Raw genomic sequence first — 10,137 nt, forward strand, 5'->3', positions numbered from 1 at the left:
GCTCCTAACCTTTGGAAAGAGCAAAGGTGTGTGTGTGTGTGTGTGTGTGTGTGTGTGTGTGTGTGTGTGTGAGTGTGTGTGTGTGTGAGGCTCGTTTTGCGTCACTACATGCCTCGCTGTCTCTTCAATGCGACACAACAACTTTGAGCAAAATTCATCCACAGGTGTGTGTGTGTGTGTGTGTTTATACTTGTATGTTTGTGAGGACCACAGAGAGGAAAGTGGTCCTCACTTAGCGACAGACATTCAATCAGCTGTTTGAAGGTAAAGCTTTGAATTAGGGTTCAGGTTCAGGGTCAGACCTTTAGCTGTGATAGCTAAAGTTAAGCTCAGAGTCCTGGGATTACATTATGTCAATGAAGGTCCTCACAACGATAGAAGCACAAACGTGTGTGTGTGTGTGTGTCATTACCTCTCATCTGCATCAGGTGACTATTTCCTGTCTTGAGTGCTCCAGTGACCCCTGACCTCTTTTTCCTGCCGCCAATCACAACAGGGAGCCATCATCTCTGTGGCAACCTCACAACCTTTTGATCTGGGCTCTGATTGGCCGCTGCAGGCTCCGGTTCCCACAGCGATCCCTCCATGTGTTGTCACGGTTGCTTTGACTCACGACCTTTGACCTCTTTGCCGTCGGTTACTGGTGATGTTGCTCTTCTTGGATGCTGTGGCTCGTGCTGCATTCGAGAGCAGCTGGGAATTATGGAATAATGGGGCTTCTGTAGATATCATAAAGTTGTTATTTCCTTTTGCTCTTTCCTGAGAAATAACTACTGTAAGGGGACAAATACATATTATAGATAACTCTCCGGTCACAAGCTTCTCTGATCAAGACGATGACAGATGCTGCAGATGTGAAAAAGTAGAAAATATGTGGTGAGAAGTTGTGTTGAACTGTCAGGACATAAGAGATTGTGGTTTCACCTGGCTATGACGCGGGTTGTAGAATATTTTTATGTGTCGGTCCAGTCGTCTCGAAAGCTGATTGGACGTTGTGTCACGTGTATTTATTTCTGTGTCTTCTTTTTGCTTTTTTCTTCACAGGAAACAAACAGTAACTGCAACCACACTGATGCCGCCTCCTGTCCAGCTGAGGCCACACCTGCGGTCACCATGGAAACGGGCCAGAGCAATGGTAAAATAGTGAGTTAGGTTTTCTAATGGGATTTTATTTTAGTTAATGTCAGTGTTGACCTTTGACCCCCTTCTCCAGATGTTCCGGTGAAACCAGGGGGTGGACCTGTGGTCGTTCAAGGCAACGGCAAGAACACGGCCAGCGAGAAGCTGCAGAGAGTCCGCAAGTGGAGCATCACTGCGTATAAAGTGAGAGGAATCGAACAGGGCTCAGATAATCAATAAATATCAGTGTGATCGGCAGTAACTCTCTCTCTCTCTCTCTCTCTCTCTCTCTCTCTCTCTCTCTCTCTCTGTGCAGTGTACCAGGCAGGCTCTGTCAGAGAAGCTCGGCCGTGGATCTCGGACGGTGGACCTGGAGCTGGAGCCTCGGCTCGAGCTGCTCAAAGACGACCGACAGCGCTACGATCACATGACCAAGCTGGCTCAGACGCTGGCCAATCAGCTCGCTCAGTTCACAGTGACACAGAAGACCCTGGGGGACGCCTTCACCGAGCTCAGCCTCAAAACGCCGACGCTGCATGTGAGTCAGTGTTAACACAGCTGCTACTGCGGCAACTATCACAGCACATCTGCACTTTCCTTAAAAAGGCCTCCAGGTGTTTAAGAGACTATAATTTGTTTTACAAAGATCTTACATGATTCTTCTATCCTGCTACAGGCCGTGATGTCAGATATGAACTGTTTCAGAACAAATAAAACTCCCAGAGTACTGTTGTTCCTGACCTCTGATCTTATATAAAATGTGTGGATCTTAAATTAATCATTCATTTTTTTTTTGCAGTTAATCCATCCATCCACTTCCTGCTCCTCATCCAGGTCATGTTTAAAGATGAGATTAGGAAATATTTTACTTTACAGCTGACAGAGGTGTCAATTAATTCATGCACTTGAATTCATCTCTTATCATCCTGCTGGCTTTGTGGTAAACACAGAGGAAACCCTGTGTTATTAACTGCCACTGCTAATGCTAATGCTAACACTGCTATTAAAATCCTTGTAAATGTCAGTGCTACTGATTCTGCTGCTTCTGAGGTGAGGCCTTATGAGGTGATCAGAACCAGCAAACACACTACAGCAAGAATAATATTAATCTCCTTTTATCGATCATTGAGTTGCTCTAAAATCTCTCAATCACAGTGGAAAACTCAATTAATCATCAACCAAGTTTTCTTAATATCACGCCCAAACCACATCACAATAAACTCCTCGTTGACTCTTGGGCTCCACTGTGATTGGTTGTTTTTGTGGTTGGCTCACATTACTGGTCTGATAAAACTCCAATGTGTGTAACACGTAAACCAGGTGGAGTTCGGTGTGAACGCGGAGGCTCAGAAGTTTCTGTCTAAGAGCGGCGAGACTCTGACGGCGGCCATTAATTCCTTCACGTCCGACATGAACACTCTGGTCAACAAAACCATCGAGGACACCATGATCAACGCCAAGCAGTACGAGGCTGCCAGGTGGGTGAAACACACGCCAAGGACATGTATGTAGACACCACGACACAACAGACATCCAACAGAAATTCAAGAACTGATTCGTAAAATGTTGAATGTGTAGAAGAAAAACGGACCAATTAAGGTATAAAAACATTTCCCCGCCTGTCAGGATTGAGTATGACGCGTACCGGGTCGACCTGGAGGAGCTGAACCTGGGGCCCCGGGACACCGTCACCCTGCCCAAACTGGAGCAGGCCCAGAAGGACTTCCAGAGCCAGAGGGAGAGGTACCAGATGATCAGAGACGACCTGTCCGTCAAAGTCAAGCTGCTGGAGGAGAACAAGGTGAGAGGGACGGAGGGAGGGATCGGAGTTCTGGGTTCAGGACTCGCAGGGACGTGACAAATCCTTAATGTTCTTTCTCCGCAGGTCAAAGTCCTTCATAACCAGCTGTGGCTGTTCCACGGCGCCGTAGCAGCTCACAGTTTATCATGTCACCATTTCCTCGAGCAGAACATACGGCAGGTCGGCGAACACCTCAGCGACCCCAGCATGGACGCCCCCTCCTGGCTGGAGGAAAGTTGACCCAACAAAACGACAACAAAAACTCACCGTGCGGCAGGTTGACAGACGTGGGTTCGGAGGGGGTTTCAGGATCAGCGGACACTATAGTGGGACAAATTTTGGGAGACGCTTGATTTGGGAATTGTGGACTATAAATGTTCAAAGGTAGTTTATTTATACCAAAGTGGAACTTGGGTACTTGAGAGTTCGCCATAGAGTGGGGTGTTAGATACCAGGAAGTTGAGTGGGTTTCCTGAGTGCTGGGGTGATCAGGCAGATCTGAAACTCTAAGATTCATCTCTTTCCAGTTCTCAAAATGTTGTAGAGTCACATAAAAGTCTTGGAAAGTTTTGAAAATAATGCTGAGCATTCTGAAATTATATTTAGGACAAAAGGATCTCAACAATTCTCTCTTCCTGTGTCACAGATATACAGTACTTGTCACTTCTGACCTGTTTAACAAGCACACACACATATACATACAGTATGTGCCCCTCCTGGTTTTTCCTTGCCTCTGTCTGAGTGTGTTGGGGAGTAAATCCATCTAATCCTCTGTGAGGTATTAAGCCTTTTCTTTGAACTTTAAAAATCCTCAGCCGCTGCAGTCAGAAACTCACAGCCTCAACACTTCACTGCTGGAAAACAGCCTCGCTGTCTGCATCAGCTACAGTCGGGTTCCTATAGCCAGTTCTGTTTTGAATCCAGGTCCAGGTTGATAAAATACCTGGATCCTCAAACTTTCTGATCTCTTATTGAATCTTTTGTCTTTGCTTGTTCTTTTTTTTTTTTTTATCTGCAAAGAAAACAGAAAACGTTCAGGCAGCAGCTTCTCATTTTCAGCTGCCGCTGACTGTCACTTTCAGCTAATTAACGTTTATGCCAGAAGTTATTTGCTAAAAGGCTAAAATGAAACTGTTCTCTGAATAATGTGTTTGTTTTTTGGCCTAGGATTATTGGTGAGGAGAAAGAGGCATGTCTCAGTATCTCCACTCTACTACTGCAAGTGTTTTTGTAGTTCAAAAAGCTGCAGCACAACAACAACAACAACAACAACAACAGCAACCCTTGACTTTTAATTTTTTTGAAAAACTCAACCCAAATGGATTCAATAAGGGATCTGAAAGGATTCAGATTTGGTAGACGGATTTTAAACTGGATTCAGATTTGATTAAATGCTACCGAACCGCCACCGTAGCACAAGCTTTTCTGCATGTTTTGAAAAGATTCGGACAGTTAAAAGTAGTAACTTAGCAGCCACACATTTGTGTCTGGTTGGCTGCTGGTCATTTCCATCTCTGGTTTGTGTCGCATGGCGTTCAGGATCCTGTGGTAACCAGTAGTTTGCGACGAGCCAAAAACTTGCTGCCGTACATTAACGATGTTGTCTCGTTCATTGGTAAACAAAGGTTGGTTGAAGCCAATCTGTCAGTCAGTCTCAGATTTAGTTTAAGAAACACTTGTCTCTTTGGCTGCTGGTCATTTGCCTTTGTGGATTACACAGCAGACCAATACTTTAATACCAACCAAAAATATCGCTGTACGCTGACGATGTTGCCTTGTATGTTGGTGGAGGAAGGCTGGTTGTAGCCAACATTTTGAATCATTTTTGAATGATAATAGCCTTCAAATACCTACATTTATTCAGCTTAGTTTGAAATGCTGAATAAATATGCTGCCTTTTTTTCTATTCAAGAACAAAGATTCACTCTCTGTCCTTCCTTCTATCCAGTCGGTGGACAAAATAACAGAAACACCTCAACAATTTGAATCAATCTAATGTAACAGTTCTGCTTTTGTTCAGTCTGTTCAAAGAGGTTTTTAATAGAAGTTTGTGCAAATTTTTGAGGCAATATTGAATTAGCTTGCATCATAATGTAAAGTGTTACGGTTATTTTATCCACCTACTGTATTTTTCTCGCACTCTTTGCACTTAATCCAAAGCATAATCTGCCTTAGACATTTCTCATGACACTATGTCATGAAACGTTCAGTGAATTGACTCTTTTTGAACTGTTTTGTTGTATGAATGTGTTTTTGTTTGTGTCGCTGTAGCTCAGGCCTGACAACAACAACTATGCAGTGAGTGTGGATGCTTTCGTGCAATAACGTCCCGTAAACCGTCTTGCCTTAAAAAAGGATATTTACACTGCCAGTTAACGCCTTGTTTCCTTGTGTCCTTTAAAACTGTCCCACCTGTATTAAATTTAGCCTTAAAGGGAAATTCCACTCAATTTAAAAATGAAAAACTGTTGTTTCTGTATTAAAAGCCCAACAGTAAATCTGGGGCCAACAAGGCCTCCAATTGATCAACTCGATCGAACAAGATCTCCAAATATTAAATTCAAATTATTTATTGTTAAATCAAGAAGAAAAAAAAAAAAGTTAAAGAGGAAATTTGCAAATTTAGATTTTAGAAAGCTAGCAAGAAGGTTGGTTTAAAATTAGCGTAGCATTTTCTTTAACTCAAGGGTCAATATCCAGTACTGTGAGTAAGCAAACTGTGGAAGTTGCAAGATGTGATTGAAAGCCCTGGGGAAAAATCTAGTAAGTGGACCTTAAACCTTAAATGTTTGTGTTTCCGAGATTATGATGTTTTTTTTTTCTTATTTTATTTGTAATCACTAATAATTATCTTATCATCAACAGAAAACAAAATGAGAAATACATTTTAACCCATTATTATACATGTTTTACACCATTTATATTGGGTTTTTTTTAAATGAGGGCTTCTTCCTTCACTGTTATGTACTTTTTTCTGCTGTAACGAAAAAGCAAAAGTAAGTTATGTGCTTCCAGATTATTCTTACCTGTGTTCAGATTAGAGTGAGGAAATGATTAAATTTCCCACCTTAATATGAGATTAACTACATTCTTCCTGCATTATTTTCAATTTACCAGACTTTTACATAGTTTTACAAAAACCCAAACATAATTTAAATCATTATAACCTCTGATCTGAAACAGCAGAGCGATCTCAGCAGCTAACTGTTGATAAAAAAGTTTGGGACTTTTGGCAAGGTAATAAATGTTTTGGGGGTTTTCCAACAACTGCAGTTTTTGTTGTTCCCTGGTTTTCTTCTAAAATCCAGTCTGAGGTGGACTGCTGACCCTAGATCAGTCTCAGCTGTAGTCCATATATACAAGACCAGATATGAAGAGCTAAAGGGTAAAGAGGAATTTAGCTTTTTCATTTGGGATGTAAATGCCAAAACAAGGACCAAAATGTTTATAAGTAATAAATTGTTTTAATCTTGTTGAAAATGTTTGTATGACAAAAAACAGCCAAATAAATCTATTGAGAGCGAAAACATAAACTATGTTATAGATATGAGTTTTGTTGAATAAAAAGTTGTTTCAGTTTTGACTTTGAATCTTTGAATCTCTTGAACAGGAACAACGTGTCACCATAAGCAATAAACTGAGATAACTGTACTAATTAACGGTTTTAAGTGCTTTAGGTACTTTCCACCTGGTTTTCACTTTCACTTCAACTCGTTTTCACTCTCTCACAATCTGAGAAGTTTCTTTGGCAGGATCTCAAGGTGACTCTTCTTGTTGTCCAGAATTTTCCAAATTATTTTCTTGGAAAATTCCTGGAGAGATTATGCAATTTTGTTTGTCATTATTTATTTACAGTTCACAAAAATGTAGAGAGAATACAGTTTCCAGTAATTAATGAATAGTTAAAAGAACATTAACTGTTTATAAACTAAAACTATCTAACTCCCAATAACAGTCTCACAACTATTTCACTTGTAATTAAACCAAATTACAAAGAGTTTTCCAGAAACTTTAGTGGAAAATTATTAGGAAATTGATTTTACATGATGTAAACATTGCTTGCAGAATATTCAGGGAATAATGATATAATAGTAATTTTCTGGGAAAGTAAGACTGTGTTCATTGTAAAAACATGTGCCAAACATTTGACATTTAACTTTTATGTTATTTAAATGTTCAATTTTCTGCGGCTGCCAGAGAGATTTGGTGACTTTATTTCCAGGTCAAGCAAATTTCATCTCTGCAAAACGTAATCAACAAATTAATTATGATGTATTATTATAGGTTAAGATAAAACTTTATTGATCCCAGGGTGAAGTTCACAAGCTATCCATCAGTATGTGAAGTTGGAAATACTCTTGTACAGGACTTTAACTTGTATTTGTACACAGTGATATTAGTATCTTTACTTATGTAAAAGAGCTGAGTACTTCTTCCACCATGGACAAAACATGAAAACATGAAGAAGTGTATTATTTTAGTGTTTTTCCAGGTGTAAATTCACTACATATTCACAACACATTCAGGATTAGTATGCAGCCTGTGTGTTTCTGTCTTTAAATGGAGGAGCGGATCAGTGGAGTGAATGTAGAATAAGTCTCTGGTCTGTTTGTGGTTCTGTTGCTCTGATTGCTCTAAAGAGAGGCAATTATTCACCTGGCAACACGGACACACAAATTCTACTGCTGCATCCAGGCTCATTTTCCCAAACATTTCAACAGCAGAAAAGAGTTTCTCACAACAGAGACGCTTCCTTGTGGTTCAGGACTTTTTAAAAAAAAAAATAATGGTTCATCTTAGGACAGAAACTGGATCAGGTGTTGATTAACGTGTTGTCTGGACTGTGTAAACTCTCAGTACAGACTGTATTAAAGGTCATTAAAGGTCGAGATCAGCTGTGCTTTGTGTATAGTGCTAATTAGCAAATGTTAGCATGCTAACACTCTTAACAAAATTAAATGGTAAATATTACACTTGCTAAACTTGTTAGCGTTGTTATTGTACGTATGTTAGCATGCTAACACTCTAAACTAAGATGGTGAACATTACACCTGCTAAACATTAGCATGTTAGCATTTAGTCCAAAGCTGCTAGCATGTTGATTCTTACAGAGATGTCTGGTGTCTGTCTGAATGGTTTATGTTGATTGATTTTAATTTGTTTATTGATGATGTTTCAGTTATGTTTTCAAGAAATGTGCTGACATGAAATGATAACCGTGTGTGTGTGTGTGTGTGTGTGTGTGTGTGTGTGTGTGTGTGTGTGTGTGTGTGTGTGTAGGAGGAGGAGGGAAGCCTGTTTTTTGCCAAGGGCGGGGCTGGTAGAGCTTATCATTGCCAGACACACACACACACACACACACACACACACACACAAACACACACACACACACACATACACACACACACACACACACACACACACAGTTAGAGTTATAGTTAGGATAGGAAATTAATGCATGTCAATGTAATGTGCTCTACATGATGACTGTGTGTGTGTGTGTGTGCGTGTGTGTGTGTGTGTGCGTGTGTGTGTGTGTGTGCGTGTGTGTGTGTGTGTGCGTGTGTGTGTGTGTGTGCGTGTGTGTGTGTGTGTGTGTGTGTGTGTGTTCCTGTATCCTAGCAGGTGGACGTGTAAGGGAGAAAGCGCTTTCCCTTCCACCTGAGTGATAACGCATGCGTGGCCTGACTGGGGTCCCTCCTCTTTCCCTCTCTCTCCCTCTCTCTCTCTCCCTACACCACGCACGCACTCACGCACTCACGCACTCGAACGCTCTCACAGCGCGAGGGTCGGTTACAGAGCGCGCGCTGCCTGTGGATGAGAGCTGGAGTCAAACGGGATCAATAAATCTTGTTTTTCCTTCCTGGACATTTGCGAATTTTTTTTATTTTTTATTTTTTTAAACGGAACTTTCGCGCAGGAACGTCCCGCGCCGCCCGGAACCGATCCACTCCGGTGAGTTTACCTGGAAACAACAACACCTCACGCGCTCTCCTTTTCAATTTACCTCATTCGATTTCAGCGCAACAGCCACTTCTCTTCAGCGCCGATGGGAATTTACTCTGTCGGCTGAACAAGCTGTTAAACACGGCGTCGCTTCACACGGACCAGACCGCTTTCATGTTTCTGCACATTTGGGAGAATAAACCTAAAATCACCCTCAATAATATTCCTCTGATAATCCCGGTGTGGGTGATACAGTGGCGACCAGGGGGTAAAATACTTCGGCGGTGTGTATGTGAAACTTACATTAACTTTAACCTGTTTAATCCTCTGTGGTGTTTCAGTAATATTCATATTTATTTAGACGTTTATCTGTGTTTTTCCACGTGTCTGTGCTTCATCCCTGCGAGTTTTTATTGACCCGGTGACACTTTGGCATCATTTTTATCTTTTCTCTTAATTAAATCATATTTTCAGAAGTTTCCTGCAGGTTGTTTTTGCTGGCTGAACCGGTTCATCTGTGCTGATACTCACTGCATAACTTCAGTATTCATATGACATGATACATGATGCACTTATGATATTTCATTGGGAGTCACATGTATCATATAGAAACATACAGAGCTCATTTACACTCAGTTTATGGCGTTTACTCTCTGATAATACAATAGTTATCTTCATCTCGTGTCTCTATAATATTCTTAAAATGATTTGCAACGTGTTTTTGGTCCTTAATGTTCTGTGTTACTGCTGTTATATTGGCAGCATGATTATCACAGTGACTCTGTAGTGTCTCTGGTTACCTGCAGTATCTGGTTGTATATATTCTGATATTGCTGTGCTGCTGTCTCGTTATCGCCTCTATAGTGGCTCTAAATCACTGTAAAGTGCTTCATCTCCTGTGGTTCCCTGTTTGAGCTGCTTATTGGTACTTTTCCACCGTCGTGTCACTCTAATGCAGTGAACTGTAGTGTGGTATACCACTTGATTAATTGTGTGGCGTGTAAATATTGACACTTTAAAATATCTTGTTTTATCCGACCAACAGTCCATAAACTAAAGATATTCAGTTTGGAGCTGCAGCGATCAGTCGATTAATCGATTAATCCATCACGAGAAATGTAAATGAATGATTAATTAAGTCATTTTCTCTACTAATCAGTTAATGTAGTAATTCCAGCACGGTTCAGCAGTGTGAAACTGTTGGTTGCTGGTGAACTACTGGCAGAATCAGGTACTACAGTATATCTGCAGAGGGAGAATGGATGTTTTTC

The 10,137-nt window shown here is 41.0% G+C and overlaps 1 protein-coding gene across 1 annotated transcript; it reads left to right on the plus strand.

Annotated features, from left to right (window-relative positions):
• The first annotated feature begins 1,160 nt into the window (after positions 1-1,160).
• Positions 1,161-3,426, plus strand: LOC111233331 (arfaptin-1-like). The gene is made up of 6 exons (XM_022761114.1): positions 1,161-1,176; positions 1,214-1,323; positions 1,436-1,657; positions 2,440-2,597; positions 2,746-2,920; positions 3,005-3,426. The coding sequence occupies exons 1-6, from the start codon at positions 1,161-1,163 to the stop codon at positions 3,158-3,160; spliced, it is 837 nt and encodes a 278-aa protein (XP_022616835.1). The 3' UTR covers positions 3,161-3,426.
• The last annotated feature ends 6,711 nt before the right edge of the window (positions 3,427-10,137 follow it).

Source organism: Seriola dumerili, unplaced genomic scaffold (genome assembly GCF_002260705.1).
Source record: "Seriola dumerili isolate Sdu_G_001 unplaced genomic scaffold, Sdu_1.0 BDQW01000388.1, whole genome shotgun sequence".
Taxonomy (NCBI): Eukaryota; Metazoa; Chordata; class Actinopteri; order Carangiformes; family Carangidae; genus Seriola; species Seriola dumerili.

Excerpts from the sequence above, each read along its gene's own strand:
- LOC111233331 (XM_022761114.1), top strand. Across the intron at positions 1,658-2,439 it reads TCAAAACGCCGACGCTGCAT|GTGGAGTTCGGTGTGAACGC; the intron begins GTGAGTCAGTGT and ends CACGTAAACCAG. Across the intron at positions 2,921-3,004 it reads AGCTGCTGGAGGAGAACAAG|GTCAAAGTCCTTCATAACCA; the intron begins GTGAGAGGGACG and ends CTTTCTCCGCAG.